The sequence below is a fragment of the Zingiber officinale genome, chromosome 8B (assembly GCF_018446385.1).
Source record: "Zingiber officinale cultivar Zhangliang chromosome 8B, Zo_v1.1, whole genome shotgun sequence".
Classification (NCBI taxonomy): Eukaryota; Viridiplantae; Streptophyta; class Magnoliopsida; order Zingiberales; family Zingiberaceae; genus Zingiber; species Zingiber officinale.
The window spans coordinates 926,716-951,843 of record NC_056001.1 but is presented as its reverse complement, the minus strand read 5'-3'; the positions used below and the strand labels follow the sequence as shown (position 1 = coordinate 951,843).

The window sequence follows — 25,128 nt, the reverse complement described above, 5'->3', positions numbered from 1 at the left end:
GCGATGATTCGTATCTTGGTTATGTACGTCATATGCCATTTCCAGTTTCATTCATGTCTAGAAAGGAATTCTTACGATTGAATGGAAAAATAATACGAGCAAATAAAATTTACAAAGCAGTGATCTAGAGATTTTTTAGGTTAAATTTCTATTATTTTAAATTATAAAAGTATTATTAAAACCAGCATGTTTTTTTTTCCTTCCTAAAGAAATAAATTATTTTAGATACTTCTGAGAAGTACTCATTAGAGGCACAAGAATAACATTTGAAACTGAACCTGTACGTCCGCAAGCCTCACTCATTATGAAGACCAAATTTTACTGAAAAATACTTTTTAACTTTGTCATATCTCATAACTTTTTGCAGCTTAAGAAGCAGGCTAGTTCATGTGCCAGACTGAAACACACTCATCATAGAAAATCATGTCACAGAAGGCTTGAAAGATTTTCACCAAGACTGAAGTGCCAGATTTTCACCAAATCAACTAACTGAGTCAGATGGTATTTTATTTAAATTTCCTACCAGACTTTGAATGATAGCTGCACAATTAAAAGCATTTTTTGATGCAACTGGCAGTCTCTAGAGATTGCAACAACCCCTGGAAAACCTGGCTTCTTCCATAGCCCAGGAGCATCGCAAGCATAAAATGAATTGTGTGTGCAGTCCTTACTGTAGGAAGTTTCTTTATATGACCATGAGACTCGGAATTTTAGGTTCATTTATGTTCCTTATCAGTGGTAACTATGTCGAACAAAACAAGAATTTTGAAAAGATGTTCATCTTGTCTATGTGTAACTTTCTAGACTTAGCTGCACCATAGAATTATTGCTTTTATTTGATTTTTTCTGCAAATTCCTTAACCTTCATTTCAGACATAATCATCTTTACTAGTTGCTAATGCTCGTTATAAATTGATGCAGAGAGACTGCTATAATTCAGCTGGCTCGACATATATTATACATGATCTTTTGTACCACTTGTAAAATTGGTCTGTTATCTTTTCTAAAGTAAAAGTTGTTCTGTCAATACTGCCCCTAGATACGAAGTGAAGGAAGGCCCAAAGGTATGATGGTTGAGTGAGAAGATGAGGATGAGTTGTACTTTCTTCTTTGAAACAAAGGAAGAACAGAAATGGAAAAAATTTGAACACAATAGTTTTTTAAAATAATAATAATAATTAAATGATCATAAGATTCCTTTTAAGAGATGAACATTAGTGCATCAAATAGGAGAAATCATTTTAGTTAAATTTTAAGTTGAATAGTAATTGGCAATTTAATTTTGGTTTTATTTAATTTGAATACAAAAATTGTAAAATAATGATAAAATAAATCCTTTCTCAGTAAAGTTTTTATTGAAATAACAAGTTTATGTTTTCCAATTAAACCAAGTGACAATCAGATTAAAAGACATTAATAAATTATCGCAATTTACTAAACTACCACAGTCAACGTTATAAATGTAGATCCGTTATATTAACGATCACATATATAGAGGGAGATACATACAGATACATAGACATTAGGCGCATGGTGGAATAAATTTCAGGTCATCAGTTCTTGAAAATCGATTCTTGACTATTACGTGAGAAATGTCATGCGTTTACCGTCTATGCTATGTCTTGGGCACACTCAACGTTATAAAAAATATTACAAAGTGAGGCGCATGGCGCACGTTGTAATGGAAACAGTAGAGAGGTGGAATTGATGAGCATGGGCAGGAATAAATATGGGAGCAGTGGATTTTGTCTGGGAAATGCTATGTTTGACTTACGGTGAATACAAAAAGGAGCTTGGCATGTTTAAAGATGCAAAATTAAGACAGATATATAGATGGAACGAGAGGAACACTAGTGCAAGCTAGCTTTAATTTTCATATGTAGCTCTTGCAGGCATCATAGCATGTCGAACAGGTAGCCTACACATAAGTGAATGGAGAGGGAATCTATGCCTGCATGAAATTTATGAACGGATGGACGATGCAGAGGAGAGCAAGTACTGCTGATCGACACTTGTCGCTGCTCTCCGATACGACCCAGCCATCATGCATGTTAATCGATTGGATTCATCATAAGATTGGCTGAGCATGCAAGAACTAATTGTGCCATGGATCGGGTTTGATTTTAAAGATCAAGCCCGCTAATTGTGCCTGGGATTGATAAAGCCAGGGCATCCTCATTGGCAAGATATTACAATAAACACTAGTGTTGTTAATTCATATCCGAAGAAAATTTACAATGAAATAAACCAGCTGTTGGATGGTTAACGTGTAGCAACAAGACAATTGCATTAATCATGTGAGTATCGGTTAAAATCAAATCGAACTGAATCGAATTAACCGAACTAAATCGAACTAATTTTTTTTCAAACAAATCGAACCAAACCGATTTTTGATAAAAATCAAATTGAATCGAACTGAATTTTCAATAAAATCGAACAAACCGAACCGAATAAATCGATTTTTTATAAAAATTTGGTTTGGCTTAATAAAAATTTGATTCGGTCAAAAATTTATGATGTAAAAAACTGATTTATTTCAAAAATTCAGTCTATTCGGTTTAACCGAATAAAAAAATTAAAATCGAACCCGAACCGAATTAACCGATTTTTTATAGAAAAAAACCGAATTTCTGAATAAACCGAACTGAATTTTTAAATTTGATCAATTTAATCGATTTATTCGGTTTAACCGAACTTTTGCTCATCTCTATTCGTATCTTCTTCTTGAATCCTCACTTCGGTTTGAATTCCTGGAAGATTATTTTGTCCTCCTCTACACACGTTTTGAAGGTCTCACTTTACTGCTTTGTCTTTCTCTTTCAAATTGAAAGTTCTTTCCTTTTGGTCATTTTGTTTTAGGGTTTAGGATTAAAGTGCGGCGTTCTTAGTTTCAGCATAAAGAGATCAGTCACCTTTATTTTTATATGGCTAATCAATCTTATTATTTGTAAATACTTTCGTGCCTAGACCCATCAGGTTTTTGTGATATTGTTTCAGGAAAAGAGAATAACTTTACTGTCTGATTAGCTGAAATATTCGCTTGTTTAGAGAGAATATATTTTATTTTCTGTTTAGATTTTTTTTATATATTTGTAGGTCAGCTTTTTTATAATCAAGGTAAAATTATAAAATTATTTTAAAATGATTAAATTATGTACAATTTTATGTTTTATTCATAATCAATCGACTGATAAAAATGAATCGAATTAATTTTTATTTAAAAATTAAAATAAATCAGTCGACTGATAAATATTATCACTCGACTAATTTATTTAATGAAGTCGATTTTAGATAAAATTGGTTGATTGATCAAATGATTTCGGATTGAATGAAACAAACATCCTCATCTTCTCACTCAACCCTCTTCTCAGCCCGTACCTTTGGCCCTTCCTTCACTTCGTATCTAGGGGTGAGTATCGGTTAAAATCAAATCGAACCGAATCGAATTAACCGAACCGAACCGAACCAATTTTTTTTCAAACAAATTGAACCGAACCGATTTTTGATAAAAATCAAACCAAACCGAACCGAATTTTCAATAAAACCGAGTAAATCGAATAAACTGATTTTTTCTAAAAATTTGATTTGGCTTAATAAAAAATTGATTCGGTCTAAAATTTATGGTGTAAAAAACTGATTTAATTCAAAAATTCAGTCTATTCGGTCAATATGGTTTAACCGAATAAAAAAATTTTAAACCGAACTCGAACCGAATTAATCGATTGTTTGTAGAAAAAACCGAATTTCTGAATAAACCGAACTGAATTTTTAAATTTGGTCAGTTTAATCGATTTATTCGGTTTAACCGAACTTTTGCTCATCTCTATTCGCATCTTCTTCTTGAATCCTCACTTCGGTTTGAATTCCTGGAAAATTATTTTGTCCTCCTCTACACACGTTTTGAAGGTCTCACTTTACTGCTTTGTCTTTCTCTTTCAAATTGAAAGTTGTTTCCTTTTGGTCATTTTGTTTTAGGGTTTAGGATTAAAGTGCGGCGTTCTTAGTTTCAGCATATAGAGATCAGTCTCCTTTATTTTTATATGGTTGATCAATCTTACTCTTTGTAAATACTTTCGTACCTAGATCCATCGGGTTTTTGTGATATTGTTTCAGGAAAAGAGAATAACTTTATTGTCTGATTAGTTAAAATATTCGCTTGTTTAGTGAGAATATATTTTATTTTTTTGTTTAAATTTTTTATATATATTTGTAAGTCAGCTTTTTTATAAGGTAAAATTATAAAATTATTTTAAAATGATTAAATTATGTACAATTTTATGTTTTATTCATAATCAATCGACTGATAAAAATCAATCGAATTAAATTTTATTTAAAAATTAAAATAAATCAGTATAAATATTATCACTCGACTAATTTATTTATCGAAGTCGATTTTAGATAAAATTGGTTGATTGGTCAAATGATTTTCGGATTGAATGAAACAAGCATCCTCATCTTCTCACTCAACCCTCTTCTCAGCCCGTACCTTAGGGCCTTCCTTCACTTTGTATCTAGGGGTGAGTATCGGTTAAAATCAAATCGAACCGAATCGAATTAACCGAACCGAACCGAACCAATTTTTGATAAAAATCAAACCGAACCGAATTTTCAATAAAACTGAACGAACCGAACCGAACAAACCAAATAAATCGATTTTTTTCTAAAAATTTGGTTTGGCTTAATAAAAATTTGATTCGGTCTAAAATTTATGATGTAAAACACCAACTTAGTTCAAAAATTCAGTCTATTCGGTCAATTCGATTTAACCGAATAAAAAAATTTAAAACCGAACTCGAACCGAATTAACCGATTTTTTGTAGAACAACAACAACAACAACCAAGCCTTTTCCCACTAGGTGGGGTCGGCTGTATGAATCCTTTTACGCTATTGAGCTCTATCTCTTATTATATCATCATCTATATTTAAATAAATTTTATCTTATTTTATTGTTGCTAACCAAGTCTTTTTTGGTCTTCCTCTTCCTCGTTTGATATGCATGTTTATCATAGTTTCACATCGCCTAACTGGAGCATTTATTGGTCGTCTAAGTACATGTCCGTACCATCTTAAACGTGTCTCTCAGAGTTTGTCCTCAATAAACCGAATTTCCGAATAAACCGAACTGAATTTTTAAATTTGGTCAGTTTAATCGATTTATTCGGTTTAACCGAACTTTTACTCATCTCTATTCATATCTTCTTCTTGAATCCTCACTTGGGTTTGAATTCTTGGTAGATTATTTTGTCCTCCTCTACACACGTTTTGAAGGTATCACTTTTATTGCTTTGCCTTTCTCTTTCAAATTGAAAGTTGTTTCCTTTTCATCATTTTGTTTTAGGGTTCAGGATTAAAGTGCGGCGTTCTTAGTTTCAGCATATAGAGATCAGTCTCCTTTATTTTTATATGTCTGATCAATCTTACTCTTTGTAAATACTTTTGTACCTAGACCCATTAGGTTTTTGTGATATTGTTTCGGGAAAAGAGAAGATTAGCTAAAATATTCACTTGTTTAGAGAGATTATATTTTATTTTTCTGTTTAGATTTTTTATATATATTTGTAAGTCAGCTTTTTTATCAAGGTAAAATTATAAAATTATTTTAAAAGGATTAAATTATGTACAATTTTATGTTTTATTCATAATTAATCGAATGATAAAAAATCAATCGAATTAATTTTTATTTAAATATAAAAATAAATCAGCCGACTTATAAATATTATCACTCGACTAATTTATTTATCGAAGTCGATTTTAGATAAAATTGGTTGATTGGTCAAATGATTTCGGATTGAATAAAACAAGCTCTTATGTGTTCGACTAATTCTCCTAATTATATTCATGGCCACAACAGTTAATTTGACCCAATATAGTGAGAGCATTGTTTTTTTTAAACATGAATATATTTGAAAAATATAATTCATGTTAGAAAAATTAGTACTTTTAATATATTGAGTCAAATTGAGATTTGAGAGTAGTGATATAATCAGGAGAACTAACCGAACACATAGAAATTTGTTTTATATCAATCCAAGATCGTTTGATTCATAATCGATTTTGTCTAAAATCGGCTAGGAATCAAATGACCTCGAATTGATATAAAATTAGTTTTTATATGTTCGTCTAATTTTTCTTATTATATTCATGTGCTCTCAAATTTCAATTTAACTCAATATGTTAAGAGATTTTTTGAATATGGATTAAAAATTTTTTTAACACATTCATGTTCCTTAATATATTAAGTTAAATTGATGTTTGAGGGCATGAATATAATAAAAAAAACTAGATAGTTTCATGTTAATTCAAGATCTTTGGTTTATCAACCGGTTTTGTCCAAAATCGATTTTGATATAAAAGCAAATCAGTCGTGATTTACTCGAAATTTCTGCATAGAGAGAAATCGATTCAACTAGTATTAACTGACTTTTAAACAGAAATAAATTTAATTGATTAGGGATAAAACGGAAAATGAGTACATGATTTTGTATTTTAAAATTATCCTACGTGATTTGATAATTTCAAAACTTTATCTGCACGGTTCAGTAAAAAGATGATTTTAAGTTGGAACTTGTATTTTAAATTTAGTTAAGATAAAGTAGCAAAATTTATATACAAATTCTTCTGATAGTTAGTTATTTGTTTGCCGAGTAATTTGGAGATAAATTAGTTCTTGTCCATATTTCACTTTTCAATCAATAAAGTTGAGATTACTTTGATTTGTTTTACATTTTCCTCGAATTCTTAGATCTATTTGGGGCTTCCTTAAAACGCGAATTAAAACGGCTGAAGTGGAGCTGCCATGAGTAACCACATGCAAAACTTGGAACTCGACAAAACGAAGGTTCTTCCTTACCAATATAGTTTCCACCAGATCCATAATTGTGTTGATTCGATCACTTCACCAAACTCTTATTTGAAACAGGGAAGATTTACTGGGTTGTTTACAATCTGGCTGCTTGGAAATGGAACCCTTTTCGCCTGGAACAACATAATATCCAGAGCACGGATTCTCTGGTCCGCAATTTGCGGACCTACAGAGGATGATCCATTTTTTTAAGACCCTTGATTTGGATGAACCCCACCTATTTAAAAGTGGGATTCATCCAAATCAAGGATCCTCGTATAATGGACCATCCCATGATTCGCAATTTGAGAAGGATCCCTATTGTAATAACCATTGGGGATTACTATGCTTTTCTTTTTCCAGTAAGAAATCACTTTTTCATCTAGAATGACTTCTTACATATGTGCTTTAATTATTCCTTAATTTTATTTCAGATGTACCATCCAATGAAAGCACTCACGTTTGTCTACCAATCTTTTGCCCTGGTAACAACAGCCATACTAGCGTATCACGAAGCAAGACTTAATACTAGATGCCGAAATCTGTTAGGCTACTCACTCTTCTTCTCAAGCTCGCTTGGCCTAATTGTGGTTAGTATCAGGACTGGACTTTTTCTAAAGCATCCTTTTTTCAAACTGCATGTTTTATTCAATTCCATCCTTGCAAGACTTAATACTAGATGCCGAAATCTGTTAGGTTACTCACTCTTCTTCTCAAGCTCACTTGGCCTAATCCTGGTTAGTATCAGGAATGGACTTTTTCTAAAGCATCTTTTTTTTTTCAAACTGCATGTTTTATTCAATTCCATCCTTGATTGGGCGCAGTTAGACTTAGCGACGATGGGTAAAGGTGGGTTGAGCATCTTCATTGGTGTCTACATAGCGAGTGAAGTATTTGGTGTTGCCGGCGGTTATGTTGTAGGAGGAATGGTAGGTGATATATCTTTGATGTGCCCAGAGCTTATTATAGTGAGTATCTTTGCCATCTGATTTTTTTTAGTTCACTGGCAGCGTATAGGATTAGTTAATAATATAATTTTTTTTCTGAAAACAACTATTTCAGTCCTTCATGACTGGGTTTGCAGCTGCTGGGACTTTGACAGTTATTTGAGATTAATCACAAAAGCAGCATTTGAGAGTTCAGCTGATGCCCTTCGCAAGGGGGCAAGTACGTAGAATATTTACAAGTTAAGTAGATTAATACATTAAGATTTACTTTATCCTAAAGAAAGATATAAATCCTCCTTTTTCAGTGTTGTTTCGTGCAATATTAACATTCTTTGAGAACATGAATATAATAATAAAAAATTAGACAAATAGATAAAAATTAATTTCATGTCAATCTAAGATATTTGGTCAATCAACCGATTTTGTCCAAAATCGATTTTGATACAAAAGTAAATCAGTTGACTAATTTACTCGAAATTTCGACATAGAGAGAAATTGATTCGATTGATATTAACTTATTTTTAAATAGAAATCAATTTGACTGATTAGGGATAAAATGGAAAATGAGTACATGATTGGGTCATTTTAAAACTATCCTGCGTGATTTGATAATTTTAAAATTTTATCTACGGTTCGGTAAAAAGATGATTTTAAGTTGGAACTTGTATTTCAAAATTAGTTAAGATAAAGTAGCAAAATTTATATACAAATTCTTCTGATAGTTGGTTATTTGTTTGCCGAGTAATTTGGAGATAAATTAGTTCTTGTCCATATTTCACTTTTCAATCAATAAAGTTGAGATTACTTTGATTTGTTTTACATTTTCCTCGAATTCTTAGATCTATTTGGGGCTTCCTTAAAACGCGAATTAAAACGGCTGAAGTGGAGCTGCCATGAGTAACCACATGCAAAACTTGGAACTCGACAAAACGAAGGTTCTTCCTTACCAATATAGTTTCCACCAGATCCATAATTGTGTTGATTCGATCACTTCACCAAACTCTTATTTGAAACAGGGAAGATTTACTGGGTTGTTTACAATCTGGCTGCTTGGAAATGGAACCCTTTTCGCCTGGAACAACATAATATCCAGAGCACGGATTCTCTGGTCCGCAATTTGCGGACCTACAGAGGATGATCCATTTTTTTAAGACCCTTGATTTGGATGAACCCCACCTATTTAAAAGTAGGATTCATCCAAATCAAGGATCCTCGTATAATGGACCATCCCATGATTCGCAATTTGAGAAGGATCCCTATTGTAATAACCATTGGGGATTACTATGCTTTTCTTTTTCTAGTAAGAAATCACTTTTTCATCTAGAATGACTTCTTACATATGTGCTTTAATTATTCCTTAATTTTATTTCAGATGTACCATCCAATGAAAGCACTCACGTTTGTCTACCAATCTTTTGCCCTGGTAACAACAGCCATACTAGCGTATCACGAAGCAAGACTTAATACTAGATGTCGAAATCTGTTAGGCTACTCACTCTTCTTCTCAAGCTCGCTTGGCCTAATTGTGGTTAGTATCAGGACTGGACTTTTTCTAAAGCATCCTTTTTTTCAAACTGCATGATTTATTCAATTCAATCCTTGATTGGGCGCAGTTAGACTTAGCGACGATGGGTAAAGGTGGGTTGGGCATCTTCATTGGTGTCTGCATAGCGAAGGCAATATTTGGTGTTGCTTGTGGTTATGTTGCAGGAGGAATGGTAGGTGATATATCTTTGATGTGCCCAAAGCTTATTATTGTGAGTATCTTTGCCATCTGATTTTTTTAGTTCACTAACAGAGTGTAGGTAGGGATTAGTTAATACTATAAACTTTTTTTTTCTGAAAACAACTATTGCAGTCCTTCATGGCTGGGTTTGCAACTGCTGGGACTCTGACGGCTACTTTGAGATTAATCACAAAAGCAGCATTTGAGAGTTCAGATGATGGCCTTCGCAAGGGGGCAAGTACGTATAATATTTACAAGCTAAATAGATTAATACGTTAAGATCTACTTTATCCTAAACGGAGATATAAATCCTCCTTTTTCAGTGTTGTTTCTTACAATCTCAACATCCTTTGAGCTGATTTGTGTCTTTCTCTACGCATTTATATTTCCTAAATTACCGATCGTCAAATACTACCGAGCAAAAGCTGCTTTTGAGGGATCAAAGACGGTTACTGCTGACCTTGCTGCTGCTGGTATTCAATTATCCACAGATGATGCTGCTATAAGATTCAAAAAATAAAATTATGGCATTGCTTAACTTCAATATTCAGTAAGTAGTTTAGTTTGTCTCGGATGTGAATAAATCTTTGCATTTGCAGGCGATGGAGGATCCGAATCAGTTTGAGCGCTTAAGTAACAAAGAGCTTCTACTTCAAAATATCGATTACGCGCTTGACATCTTCCTAATATATGTCTTGACACTGTCAATTTTCCTTGGTTTCATAGCCGAAGATACAAGATCACATAGCTTGGGATCATGGTAAGTACTCGAGTATCATCTATTCAGAGAAGAATTTATCATAAAAATAAAATGATAAATTTAATTCGACCCAGGTATACACTCGTTTTGATTACCATGTACCATGTTTGGGACCTTGTGGGTGGGTATGTACCTCTTCTAAAGCCGGTCAAGTTGGTATCAAGGAAAGGCCTCATATTTGCTTGTCTCTCACGTTTCCTCTTCATCCCAGCATTCTATTTCACAGCGAAGCATGGAGATCAAGGGTGGATGATAATGTTGACGCCCTTCTTGGGACTCAGCCATGGCTACCTCAGTGTTTGTATTTTTTCAGAAGCACCAAAAGGATACAAGGTAATTACTAGTCCATCAAGATCATTATACATATACATTCATGAATTCTTATTTGTTGTTCCTTGTGATAATGCAGGGTCCGGAACAAAATGCATTGGGGAATTTGTTGTCTGCAGTTCTGACTACAGGTATTTTCTTAGGCGTTGGACTCAGCTGGTTATGGCTAATTGGCAAAGGTTTGTAATAAATTCTATAGTGGAGTATCAATATTATCCCACCTAGAAATTTTGTAGTGGAGTACCAACATTATCCTACCTAGAAATTTTGTAGTGATGTTATGTGGATGTTTAAACATTTGATTAGCGATGACTCGAGTCTTGGTTATGTACGTCTCATGCCATTTCCAGTTTCATTCATGTCTAGACATTGGAATTCTTATGACCGAATGGAAAAATAATACGAGCAAATAAAATTTACAAAGCAGTGATCTAGAGATTTTTTAGGTTAAAATTTATTATTTTAAATTATAAAAGTATTATTAAAACCAGCATGTTTTTTTTTTCTTCCTAGAGAAATAAATTATTTTAGATACTTATGATAAGTACTCATTAGAGACACAGGAATCACATTTGAAACTGAACCTGTACACATTCCGCAAGCCTCACTCATTCTGAAGACCAAATTTTACGGAAAAATACTATTTAACTTTGTCATATCTCATAACTTTCTACAGCTTAAGAAGCAGCAAAGTAGGCCTGGGTTGGTATGGTATACCGTACCTAAAATCGAATACCGTATACCGTACCGAAAAAATCGATATTCTAAGAAATGATACCAATACCGTACTGACATTTCGGTATACAGAAATATCGGTACAGTACCAGTTAAATACCGTCATGCCGAACTTATATATATATTACATATAATATATAAAAATAATTCTCTTGTAATGAAGGACAGTGATCACTATTCACCAATACAAAATAAATCCTTCAAGAAACTCAAAGAGACCAAGAAAGATATATACAACAAAACAAATTTCTCAGAACAATAAACACCAACCGTAAATAGAAATAAAAAAAATATGAAAACTCAAGTTTTCGAATTGAGAGCACATCGTTAGGGCTGGAAAAAAAATATTGAAATATCGAAACACCGAAAAATCATACCAAAAAATCGTACCAAAATACCGAAGAATCGCGGCGTGAGTCTCGGCTGCGCAAGGAGAGAATCACGACGTGACGTGAGCGTCGGCTGCGCAAGGAGCCAAGGAGAAGAATAGCGATGTGAGGACCGGCTGCGCAAGGAGAGAATCGTGGGTCACAACGTGTGCGTCGTCTGCGCAAGGAGAGAATTGCGAGTCGCCACGTGTTTGTCGGCTGCGTAAGGAGAGAACGTGGTTTGGGGAAGAATTTAGCCGCTTAGGATTTGGTTTAGGCTTTAGGGAAATCTAAATTAATCATTTAATCTATAGTTACTCGGTATTTCGGTATACCGAAATATTTTAAATTGTTACAGTTGCCGTTACCGACAAATTTGGTACGATATGATACCGTATTGAATTTTTCGGTATACCGAAAAATTCGATATATACAGTATTTTTTCGGTATGATTTTTCGATATTTCGATATTTTTTTCCAGTCCTACAGCCAAGCAGGGTAGTTCATGTGTCGGACTGAAACACACTCATCATAGAAAATCATGTCACAGACGACTTGAAAAATTTTCACCAAGACTGAAGTGCCAGATTTTCACCAAATCAACTAGCTGAGTCAGATTGTATTTTATTTAAATTTCCTTCCAGACTTTGAATGATAGTTGCACAATTCAAAGCATTTTTGGATGCATTTGGCAGTCCGTGGAGATCGCAACAACCCCAAGAAAGCCTGGTTTCTTCTATAGCACAGGAACATCGCAAGCATAAAATGAATTGTGCATGTGTGCAGTCCCTACTATCGGAAGTTTCTTTATATGACCATGATATTCGGAATTCTAGGTTCATTTATGTTTCTTATCAGTGGTAACTATGTCGAACAAAACTTGAATTTTGAAACGATGTTCATCTTGTCCCTGCATCAGCCTTGTCATTAGGGCTATGAACTGCTGAATCTGTTGCAGGGTGACTTGGGCCTTCCTCTTTTAATTGCACCATGCAATTATTGCTTTTATTTGATTTTTTCTACAAAATCCTTAGCCTTCATTTCATATATAATCATCTTTACTGGTCGCTAATGCTTGTAAATTGAGATAGCACAGCTGCTATAACTCAGCTGGCTCAACATATATGACATGATCTTTGTACCACTTGTAAAATTGTTCTGTTATCTTTTCTAAAGTAAAAGTTGTTCTGTCAATATTGATTATTGCAATTGTCTTGTTGCTACGCGTTGGCTATCCATCAGCTGGTTTATTTTATTGTAAATTTTCTTCGGATATAATATCGTACCAAAATTTTTGATATACCATAAAATTGGTATATTTCGGTACAATAAATACAGTATATTGAATTTTAATATTTTTTCCATATTTCGATAAGAATGACTTCTTACCTTTTGATATGTGCTTAAGTTATTCCTACTTTAATTTTATTTCAAATGTACCATCAAATGAAGCACTCACATTTGTTTACCAATCTTTTGCCCCCGTAACAATAGCCATACTAGCGTATCACGAAGCAAGACTTAATACTAGATGTCGAAACCTGTTAGGCTATTCACTCTTCTTCTTAAGCTCACTTGGCCTAATTATGGTTAGCATCAAGAATGAACTTTTTCTAAAGCATCTTTTTTTTTTCAAATTGCATGTTTATACATTCAATTCCATTCTTGATTGGGCGCAATTAGACTTAGGGCCAAAGAGTAAAGGTGGTTTGGGGATCTTCATTGGTGTCTGTATAACGAGTGCAATATTTGGTGTTGTCGGCAGTTACGTTGTAGGAGGAATGATAGGTGATATATCTAGGATGTGCCCAGAGCTTATTATAGTGAGCATCTTTGCCCATCTAATTTTTTTAGTTCACTGGCAGCGTGTAGGATTAATTAATAATACAAACTTTTTTTTTTTTTTCTGAAAACAACTTCTGCAGTCTCTCATGGTTGCGTTTGCAGCTGCTAAGACTATGACAGCTACTTTGAGATTAATCACGAAAGCAGCTTTTGAGAGTTCAGATGATGGCCTTTATAAGGGGGCAAATACATAGAATATTTACACACTAAGTAAATTAATAAGTTAAGATCTAGTTTATCCTAAATAGAGATATAAATCCTCCTTTTTCAGTGTTGTTTCTTGCAATCTCAACATTCTTTGAGCTACTTGGCATCTTTCTCTACGCATTTATATTTCCTAAATTACCAATTGTCAAATGCTACGAAGCAAAGGTTACTTCTGAGGGATCAATGACAGATACTGCTAACCTTGCTACTGTTGGTATTCAATTATCCATAATCTATGTAGCTGTAAGATTCATAAAATAACATTATGGCATTGCTTAACTTCAGTTTTCAGTAAGCAGTTTAGTTTGTCTCGGATGTGAATAAATCGTTGTAGTTGCAGGTGATGGAGAATCTGAATCTGTTTGAGCGCTTAAGTAACAAAGAATTTCTAGTTCAAAATATCGATTACGCGCTTGTAGGGGTGAGCATTCGGTCAATTCGGTCCATAAATTAATCGAATTAATCAAAAATCGATTTAATCTTGGCTAACTAAATCGAATCAAAGTTGTATTAAAACCGAATTAACCGAATCAAATTAAAAATTAGTTATTTCGATTAACACTGAATTAACTGAATTTATTTTAAAAATAAAAAAATTAAAATTATACAAAATTAGTACCAAATTAATCGAACTAATTGAATTAACTTATTGCTTTCCAGTCACCCCTACGCGCTTGACATCTTCTTGATATATGTCTTGACACTATCAAATTTCCTTGGTTTCATAGCCGAAGATACAAGATCTCATAGCGGGATCATGGTAAGTGCTTGAGCATCATCTATTCAGAGAAGAATTTATCATAAAAATAAAATGATAAATTTAATTTGACCAGCTATGCACTCGTTTTGATTACCATTTACGACCTCTAGACCTTATGGGTGGGTATGTACCTCTTCGAAAGCCGATCAAGTTGGTATCAAGGAAAGGCCTCATATTTGCTTGTATCTCATGTTTCCTCTTCATCCTAGCATTCTATTTCACAGCGAAGCATGGAGATCAAGGGTAGAAGATAATGTTGACGTCCGTCTTGGGACTTAGCCATGACTACCTTAGTGTTTGCATTTTGTCAAAAGCAACAAAAGGATACAAGGTAATTACTAATCAATCAAGATCATTATACATATACATTCTGTTCGTGAATTCTTATTTGTTGTATATCTAGTGCAAGGTCCGGAAGAAAATGCATTGGAGAACTTGTTGTCTAAAGTTCTGACTGTAGGTATTTTCTTAGGCATTGGACTCAACTAGTTATGGCTAATTGGCAAAGGTCTGTAAGAAATTCTATAGTGGAGTACCAATATTACTATAAATAATATATAATTTATATCATACCAAAATTCGGTATATTGAATTTTCGATATACTGAATTTTCGGTATACCGAATTTTCAATGTGAAATTGATATGAATATTTTTATAGAACTTTTTGATACAGCATACGATATGCAATTTAGATTTTGTTATATCATATCGAACTACTTTTACTGGTGACCTCGTAGTGACTCTTGGCACTCAAGTAGGAGGAGTCTACCCTTACTTAAGGATGCTAGTTAACTTTGTCTTGACTCCATAAACTAAAAGATTATAATTTAGATGAAAGGATGAAAAATGGTAACATACAAATATGTTCACATGCAAATATTATTTATTAGTTTGATTGTGTTAACATGGCATCGAGATGTGTTATCTAGCCAGGATTCCACTTGCCATTTACAATTGTTATGCTGTCTAACCATTTCTTGATTTAGAAACTAAAGGATTACTTTACAAAGTAATGGTAGATTAGAAAGGGTAATATACAACTATATTCACATTCTGATTTCAGTTTTTAGTTTGATTCCTTAACGTGGCAAGCAGATATGTTACGTAGTCAAAATCCACTAGCCTTATACAATTATCTTTACCTAGATTTGAATGAATGATTAAGTTTGTAACAATCAGAGAGTTTATGTATAACTTTTTCTTTAAAAAGTGGATGTCTTATCTTGAAATGATAATCATAGTTTATGTATGCATTGTCATTAACCATTTTTTTTCTCCCAAAAGTCAAATTCTTAACAAAATTGATCAAACAAGTTGAGGTGTGGCATACAAATTTAATAAAGAGAATAAAATAAGTTTAGACAAAAAAATATTATGGCAAACAAGAGCCGGTCTCATTCATAAACATCTCCTTATTAGGTACTTCAATAACTAATGTGTCACTTTCATTCATCGGACTTGTCTTTTAGGAATGCAAGGAACATCTCTTACTAAATATTAATGGTCTTGGCAAAGGCTGGAGAAGTAACTAGAAGGTTCCATTTTCCATCAATTTGAATGGCAACATAATACATCAAGACTTCATCAAGAAACATAGAATTGTCAGGAGTAAATTAAGGTCTGCAGTGCACATTTTATATACTTCAAATCATGTGCTTGTCAAAATGAGTGCACCTCTGAAGACTGAAGTGCCAAATTTTCACCAAATCAACTAGCTGAGTAAGATTGTATTTTATTTAAATTTCCTACCAGACTGTGAATGATAACTGCACAATTCAAAGCATTTTTGGATGCAACTGGCAGTCCGTGGAGATCGCAACAACCCCAGGAAAGCCTGGTTTCTTCTATAGCACAGGAACATCGCAAGCATAAAATGAATTGTGCATGCGTGCGGTCCCTACTATAGGAAGTTCTTTATATGACCATGATACTCGGAATTCTAGGTTCATTTATGTTTCTTATCAGTGGTAACTATGTCAAACAAAACTTGAATTTTGAAAAGATGTTCATCTTGTCCCTGCATCGGCCTTGTCATTAGGGCTATGAACTGCTGAATCTGTTGCAGGGTGACTTGGGCCTACCTCTTTTAATTGCACCATGCAATTATTGCTTTTATTTGATTTTTTCTACAAAATCCTTAGCCTTCATTTCATACATAATCAACTTTACTGGTCACTAATGCTCGTAGATTTAGATAGCGCAGCTGCTATAACTCAGCTAGCTCAACATATATGACATGATCTTTGTACCACTTGTAAAATTGTTCTGTTATCTTTTCTAAAGTAAAAGTTGTTCTATCAATATTGATTAATGCAATTGTCTTGTTGCTACGCGTTGGCTATTCATCAGCTGGTTTATTTTATTGTAAATTTTCTTCGGATATAATACTGTACCAAAATTTTTGATATACCATAAAATCGGTATATTTCGGTACGATAAATACAGTATACTGAATTTTTAATATTTTTTCCATATTTCGATAAGAATGACTTCTTACCTTTTGATATGTGCTTTAGTTATTTCTTCTTTAATTTTATTTCAGATGTACCATCCAATGAAGCACTCACATTTGTTTACCAATCTTTTGCCCCCGTAACAATAGCCATACTAGTGTATCACGAAGCAAGACTTAATACTAGATGTCAAAACCTGTTAGGCTATTCACTCTTCTTCTTAAGCTCACTTGGCCTAATTATGGTTAGCATCAGGAATGGACTTTTTCTAAAGCATCTTTTTTTTTTTTTCAAATTGCATATTTATACATTCAATTCCATTCTTGATTGGGCGCAGTTAGACTTAGGGCCAACGAGTAAAGGTGGGTTGGGGATCTTCATTGGTGTTTGTATAACGACTACAATATTTGGGGTTTTCGACGGTTATGTTGTAGGAGGAATGGTAGGTGATATATCTTTGATGTGCCCAGAGCTTATTATAGTGAGCATCTTTGCTCATCTAATTTTTTTAGTTCACTAGAAGCGTGTAGGATTAGTTAATAATACAAACTTTTTTTTTTCTAAAAACAACTATTGCAGTTTCTCATGGCTGGGTTTGCAGCTGCTAGGACTCTGACAACTACTTTGAGATTAATCACGAAAGCAACTTTTGAGAGTTCAAATGATGGCCTTCACAAGGGGGTAAGTACGTAGAATATTTACACACTAATGGATTAATAAGTTAAGATCTAGTTTATCCTAAATAGAGATATAAATCCTCCTTTTTCAATGTTGTTTCTTACAATCTCAACATTCTTTGAACTGCTTGGCATCTTTCTCTACGCATTTATATTTCCTAAATTACCAATTGTCAAATACTACCGAGCAAAGGCTACTTCTGAGGGATCAATGACAGTTATTGCTGACCTTGCTTCCATTGGTATTCAACTATCCATAAACTATGCAGCTGTAAGATTTATAAAATAACATTATGGCATTGCATAACTTCAATTTTCAGTAAGTAGTTTTGTTGTCTCGAATGTGAATAAATCGTTGCAGTTACAGGTGATGGAGGATCCGAACCAGTTTGAGCGCTTAAGTAACAAAGAACCTCTAGTTCAAATAGTTCAAAATATCGATTACGCGCTTGTAGGGCGAGCATTCGGTTAATTCAGTCTATAAATTAACCGAATTAATCAAAAATCGATTTAATCTTGGCTAACCGAATCAAATCAAAGTTTTACTAAAACGAATTAAACGAATCAAATTAAAAATTGATTATTTCGGTTAACACCGAATTAACCGAATGTATTTAAAAATAATAAAAAAAATTTATACAAAATTAGTACCAAATTAACCGAACTAACAATTAACCGAATGCTCGCCAATCACCCCTACGCACTTGACATCTTCTTGATATATGTCTTGACACTATCAAATTTCCCTGGTTTCATAGCCGAAGATACAAGATCTCATAGCTTGGGATCATGGTAAGTGCTCGAGCATCATCAATTCAAAGAAGAATTTATCATAAAAATAAAATGATAAATTTAATTTGACCTAGGTATACACTCGTTTTGATTGTCATTTACCACCTCTGGACCTTATGGGTGGGTATGCACCTCTTCTAAAGCTGATCAAGTTGGTATCAAGGAAAGGCCTCATATTTACTTGTCTCTCGTGTTTCCTCTTCATCCTAGCATTCTATTTCACAGTGAAGCATGGAGATCAAGGATAGAAGATAATGTTGATGCCCGTCTTGGAACTTAGCCATGGCTACCTTAGTGTTTACATTTTGTCAAAAGTACCAAAAGAATTTTATTTACTTGGTTAAGGTATACCTCCATTTTTTGCTTCCATAAAAAGATCTCTCCCTCGAATGCTGGTGGGTAGTCGCTAGCTCCGGCCATCGTTTTGTTGCTTCAGACGACGGTTAGTCCTTCTGAGGCGTCTCGGCTCTGATACCACTTGTAGGACCGTTGGGTCGGATTGTTGGAACCCTAAGGTTATTTTGGTGTGATCAACAAGTTAAGCTAGGTCCTATGTGTTACTAACCTTGTGTCTAAGTGTGCAGGAACTTAGGAGCACAGGTACTCGAGCGGAAGACGCAGCTAGCGAGAAGGACGGCACGTGGTGCGTCCGAGGGACGAGGCGCTGCAGAAGAGTACGCCGGCGGACAAGAAGGAAGCGTGCGGTGGTTCCGAGTGACGAGAAGCCGGAGCGGAAGATTACTCGGGGAGCATAACCACATCGGTTGTAACCAAGACTGCAGATGAGTACGCTGGTGGACGAGAAGGAAGCACGCGACGATTCCGAGGGACGAGAAGTCGGAGGGAAGCCTGCTCGAGAAGACCGGAAGTTGGGTTCGGGTGAGCCCTTTTCCGGATGGCATAGATCACCCAAGTGAACGGATCCGGAGTAGAAGACCCGGACCGAGGCGGACCGAACCGGAGCAAAGGTCCCGACGGAGAAAAGTCAACATCTGTTGACTTGGGGGTCCGGGGCGCCCGGAACAGTCCGAGGCGCCCGGAACAGTCCAGGACGCCCGGAACAGGGTGCCGGACCAGCCCGGGGCGCCCGGAACCCTTCCGGGCGCTCGGACCAGGATGTTTGACCAGAACGCGTCTATCGCGTTATGAACGTTGGGGGATAAAGTTTTATCCCCCCAGGGCGCCCGGACCCTTCAAGGCGCCCCGACCAAGGCTATAAATATAGCCTTGGTCTAGAAGCTTTTCAACAATCACGAGCATTTCATTTTCAAACACTTGTACGCTTTAGTTGTAGTTAAGCTTCTATTTCTTGTGCGTCAACGTTGTAAGAGGCTTCCCGCCTGAAGGAGTATTCTAGTGCTTTCAACTTCCTTGGATTAACAACCACATCGGTTGTAACCAAGTAAATATCTTGTGCCTCAATCTTTATGATTTTAATTATTGCTTTGCTTTATTTATGCAAGTGTTAGCTTAAAGAGTTTGAGAAGAGTTGTTCATTTTGACTTTGCAGGATTACTCAACAACCCCCCCCCCTTCTAGCCGGCCTGACGGTCCTACAGTATCAAGGAAAGGCCTCATATTTACTTGTCTCTCGTGTTTCCTCTTCATCCTAGCATTCTATTTCACAGTGAAGCATGGAGATCAAGGATAGAAGATAATGTTGACGTCCGTCTTGGGACTTAGCCATGGCTACCTGAGTGTTTACATTTTGTCAAAAGTACTAAAAGAATGCAAGGTAATTATTAATCAATCAAGATCATTATACATATACATTCTGTTCATGAATTTTTATTTGTTGTATGCATAGTGTAGGGTCCGGAGCAAAATGCATTGACGAACTTGTTGTCTACAGTTATGACTACATGTATTTTTCTTTGGCGTTGGACTCAGCTGGTTATGGCTAATTGGCAAAGGTTTGTAAGAAATTCTATAGTGGAGTACCAATATTATTATAAATAGTATAGAATTTATATCATACCAAAATTTGGTATATTGAATTTTCAGTATACTAAATTTTCGGTATACTGAATATTCAGTGTGATATCGATATGAATTTTTTTATATCAAACTTTTTGATACAGTTTATAATATGCGATTTAGAGTTTGTTATACTGTATCGAACCACCCTTACTAGTGACCTTGTAGTACCTCTTGACACTCAAGTAGGAGTCTGTACTTAATTAAGGATACTAGCTAACGATGTCTTGACTATATAAACTAAAAGAATATAATTTAGATAAAAGAATTAAAAATGGTAACGTCCAAATATATTCACATGCAAATATTATATATTAGTTTGATTGTGTTAACATGGCATCAAGATGTGTTATCTAGCCAAGATTCCACTTGCCATGTACAATTGTTATGCTATCTAACCATTTCTTGATTTTAGAAACTAAAGGATTACTTTACAAGGTAATGATTAATGTACAACTATATTCACATTCTGATTTCAGTTTTTAGTTTGATTCGTTAATGTGGCAAGCAGATGTGTTACGTAGTCAAAAATCCACTAGCCTTGTACAATTATCCTTACCTAGATTTGAATGTATGATTAAGTTTGTAACAATCAAAGAGTTTTATGTATAACTATGAAATAATAATCATAGTTTATGTATGCATTGTCATTAACCATTTTTTTTCTCCCAAAAGTCATATTCTTAACAAAATTGATCAAACAAGTTGAGGTATGACATACAAATTTAATAAAGAGAGTAAAATAAGTTTGGACAAAATTATTATGGCAAACAAGAGCGGAGAGACGGTCTCATTCATAAACATCTCCTTTTTAGGTACTGCCATAACTAATGTGTCACTTTCATTCATTGGACTTGTCTTTTAGTAATGCAAGGAACATCTCTTACTAAAGATTAATGGTCTTGGCAAAGGCTGGAGAAGTAACTAGAATGTTCCATTTTCCATCAATTTGAATGGCAACATAATGCATCAAGACTTCATCAAGAAACATAGAATTGTCAGGAGTAAATTAAGGTCTGCAGTGCACATTTTATATACTTCAAATCATGTGGTAAAGAAACTTGACCGAGTCATTATGCGAGTAGCATATGATTTGCGTCCTTCCATGAGTTTGTTAAATTTGTTTAGTCAAACATAGTCAACTTAAAGATTTTGACAGAACTAACCTAGAGGCTCATATATTGAAACGTAATGAGAGAGTGAGAGATGTCTACAATGAGTATATTATCATTTTTTTTTCGATAAATGTGGTTGTTTGCCACATTGATTTACTTTCTCTGCGTTGACCCTGAACAGGCTCGTAGGGGCTTCTCATGCTCTTGTCATTTCCAGTTTCATTCATGTACAGAATTTTTATAATTAAATGAAAAATTAATACAAGCAAATAAAACTCACAAAGCAGTGATATAGATTTTTTTTAACAGTTAAATATTTATTATTTTAAATTATAAAGTATTATTAAATTTATGAAAGGTGTTTATTTTATTTTTCTTCCTAAAGAAATAAATTATTTTAGATACTTCTGAGAAGTACTCATTAGAGGTACAAGAATCACATTTGAAACTGAACCTGTACACATTCCGCAAGCCTCACTCATTATGAAGACCAAATTTTACTGAAAAATACTTTTTAACTTTGTCATATCTCATAACTTTTTGTAGCTTAAGAAGCAGGCTAGTTCATGCGTCGGACTTGAAACACACTCATCATAGAAAATCATGTCACAGAAGACTTAGAAAGATTTTCACCAAGACTGAAGTGCCAGATTTTCACCAAATCAACTAGCTGAGTCAGATGGTATTTTATTTAAATTTCCTACCAGACTTTGAATGATAGCTGCACAATTAAAAGCATTTTGTGATGCAACTGGCAGTCTCTGGAGATTGCAACAACAGAGATTGCAACAACCCCAGGAAAGTCTGGCTTCTTCCATAGCACAGGAGCATCACAAGCATAAAATGAATTGTGTGTGCAGTTCCTACTGTAGGAAGTTTCTTTATATGACCATGAGACTCGGAATTTTAGGTTCATTTATGTTTCTTATCAGTCGTAACTATGTCAAACAAAACTTGAATTTTGAAAAGATGTTCATCTTGTCCCTGCATCAGGCTTGTCATTAGGGCTATGAACTGTTGAATCTGTTGGGTGACTTGGGCCTTCCTCTTTTAACTGCACCATGCAGTTATTGCTTTTATTTGATTTTTTCTGCAAATTCCTTGGCCTTCATTTTATACATAATCATCTTTACTGCATGGTTGCTAATGCTCGTAAATTGAGGCTGATAGACGCAGCTGCTCTAACTCAGCTAGCTCAACATATATGGCATGATCTTTGTACCACTTGTAAAATTAGATAACATAAATTGGTCTGTTATCCTTTCTATAGTAATTAAAGTTGTTCTGTCAATACTGGTTAATGCAATTGTCTTGTTGCTACACGTTGGCCATCCATCAGCTGGTTTATTTCTCATTGTAAATTCTTCTTCGGATATGAATTAACACTAGTGTTTATTGTAATATCTTGGCAATGAGGATGCCCTGGTTTTATCAATCCCATCCCAGGCCTCCTAATCGCTCCAGTAGTGGGCTTGATCTTTAAAATCAAAATCCATGGGACAATTAGTTCTTGCATGCTCAGCCAATCTTATGATGAATCCAATAGTTTAACATGCATGATGGGTGGGTCGAGCAGCGACAAGTGTCCATGGACAATAAGTTAAGCTAAGCTGACAGAGGCGAGCACTATAGTGAAACAAATTAATGAAACCAAAAAATTCAATCAGCAGTGCTCGCTCTCCCCTGCATCGTCCATCCGTTCATAAATTTCATGCAGGCATAGTTTCCCACTCCATTCATTTATTGTGTAGGCTACCTGTTCGACATGCTAGAGCTATATATCTGCCTTAGTTTTGCATCTTTAAACATGTCAACCTCCTTTTTGTACTCACCGTAAGTCAAACATAGCATTTCCCAGACAAAATCCACTGCTCCCATATTTATTCCTGCCCATGCTCGTCAACTCCACCTCTCTACTGTTTCCATTACAACGTGCGCCTCACTTCATCTAGGATCTAGCTATCTATATATCTATCTATCAATTTATCTCCCCAGATTATAGCTAGCTAGAGAGCTTATTAATTTATACATATATATATATGGTTGCTTTCACCAAGCTCTGTAGTTGCATGAATGTGCTGGCCACCTTGTCTTTGTCGGATGACGCCCACATCAGCAAAATTGTAGGATACATGGAGTGAAAGCTCCCCCTCGAAAGCTAAAGGTTGGTTACGGGACAAGCACACTGTTTGTTCCATATCAATACAATTAGTTATTTGCATAAAGGATGCATACTTTACAGAGTACTTGCTGCTGTTGGTCTCCATCACCTTTATTTGGAGACAGCCAAACCCACCTTTGGATTAATTGCCAGAAGAAATATTAATTGTAATATGATATAATTAACACGCACCTCTGTTTCCCACAATTTGATAAAAAAAAAGAGTAGCATATGTGATATCTGAGGATAGGGAGGGGGGGCTAGATAGATCCTTGACTTTGGCCTCCAATTCAGATTTCAGATCTTCTAAGGTCAACGCAGAGTCGACCTTATCCTTCCTTCCTCCCTCACCGTTTTCACGCACAATGACTACTCCATTTAATGCTCCGGTGAGCGTCGCCGATTGTTCGGTTCAGGATCGGCTTCCAATGACTGACCCGCAAAGTGTGGAGATTGTTCTCCTCGTGGGACACCCTGCGTTTGAAATATGTGTCCCGGGGCCAGGCCGATTTTGACAATAGACTTTTAATTCTCCAAAAGATCATGTAGCTAGCTAGCTAGGGAGCTAATTACTAGCTAGCTAGGGAGGAGATGCATACATGCGATCGTTGCCGGGTACATGATCAAATCATTCGATGGCACTGTTGAGCAGATTTATCCGTCGACAGTGATTTTCATGATCTCTGCCTTTTTCTTTCTGTTCATGGCAACTATGTATGCTTTTCGTCCAGAAATTCTTTGGACCATTATCGATAATAGTATGTTCGATCGATCTTGAAAAGAACAATCGGACCCCCGGTCAAAGTCTGTGCGCGTCGCTGTAGCCTCTCGCACTAATTAGATGTCGAAAGTTCAATGGACAGTAGAACACTCCGATCCAGTAAATATATATATATATATATATATATATATATATATATATATATATATATATAATTGAGCTTTATTCCGGCACATATATATTTAATTATGCATCATCTATCGCATGATCTTCCGTTCCTGGATAACAATAAAAACCGTCGCATGCAGTAGTTATTTTCAATTCTTAATTGGTTGTTATAGGAAAAGCAAGTCCACCTACAAAACAACACTCGATCATCATTACTATTCGATCCATCGTGTTCACCATTAACACAGCATTGACCGCTCTTTGAAAACAGAAATTAATTAACAATGCAAGCTAGCAAGTTAGTTCGGTCATCTTCGTGGAAGATAATTAAATTAATTATGATATGAGCGCCCCAGAAGTGACTTGAAAGTTAAGTCAAGGTAAGGTGTCAATCAAGGTGTTATCTTCATTAGGGCTTAAGCGTTAATTCGTTCGATATGAGGACGGTCGGCCTAAGAGCTGGTCATACTTAAAGGATCCAATACTCCACTTGTGAGAAACTGACCGATGCAAAGGTCGATCGAAATTATGATCCGCACAACA

At 35.0% G+C, this 25,128-nt stretch overlaps 2 protein-coding genes and 1 pseudogene across 2 annotated transcripts; all 3 read left to right on the top strand.

Moving 5' to 3' along the window:
* Positions 1-6,797: 6,797 nt before the first annotated feature.
* Positions 6,798-10,813, top strand: LOC122015577 (equilibrative nucleotide transporter 3-like). Its single transcript, XM_042572552.1, has 9 exons — positions 6,798-6,985; positions 7,165-7,204; positions 7,277-7,432; positions 9,403-9,546; positions 9,648-9,753; positions 9,839-10,014; positions 10,115-10,275; positions 10,350-10,608; positions 10,685-10,813. The coding sequence occupies exons 1-9, from the start codon at positions 6,798-6,800 to the stop codon at positions 10,790-10,792; spliced, it is 1,338 nt and encodes a 445-aa protein (XP_042428486.1). The 3' UTR covers positions 10,793-10,813.
* A 2,292-nt stretch (positions 10,814-13,105) lies between these two features.
* On the top strand, positions 13,106-14,774 carry LOC122015574 (equilibrative nucleotide transporter 3-like). Its single transcript, XM_042572550.1, has 6 exons — positions 13,106-13,301; positions 13,392-13,531; positions 13,634-13,736; positions 13,822-14,003; positions 14,095-14,181; positions 14,730-14,774. The coding sequence occupies exons 1-6, from the start codon at positions 13,106-13,108 to the stop codon at positions 14,772-14,774; spliced, it is 753 nt and encodes a 250-aa protein (XP_042428484.1).
* Positions 14,775-16,280: 1,506 nt separating this feature from the next.
* LOC122015573 lies at positions 16,281-20,906 on the top strand (annotated as a pseudogene).
* Positions 20,907-25,128: the final 4,222 nt, after the last annotated feature.

Coding starts and splice junctions, on each gene's coding strand:
- LOC122015577 (XM_042572552.1), top strand. CDS start 6,798: ATGAGTAACCACATGCAAAACTTGGAACTCGACAAAACGAAGGTTCTT. Junction 10,276..10,349: donor TCACATAGCTTGGGATCATG/GTAAGTACTCGA, acceptor AATTCGACCCAG/GTATACACTCGTTTTGATTA. Junction 10,609..10,684: donor AAGCACCAAAAGGATACAAG/GTAATTACTAGT, acceptor GTGATAATGCAG/GGTCCGGAACAAAATGCATT.
- LOC122015574 (XM_042572550.1), top strand. CDS start 13,106: ATGTGCTTAAGTTATTCCTACTTTAATTTTATTTCAAATGTACCATCA. Junction 13,302..13,391: donor ACTTGGCCTAATTATGGTTA/GCATCAAGAATG, acceptor GGGCGCAATTAG/ACTTAGGGCCAAAGAGTAAA. Junction 13,532..13,633: donor TGTGCCCAGAGCTTATTATA/GTGAGCATCTTT, acceptor CAACTTCTGCAG/TCTCTCATGGTTGCGTTTGC.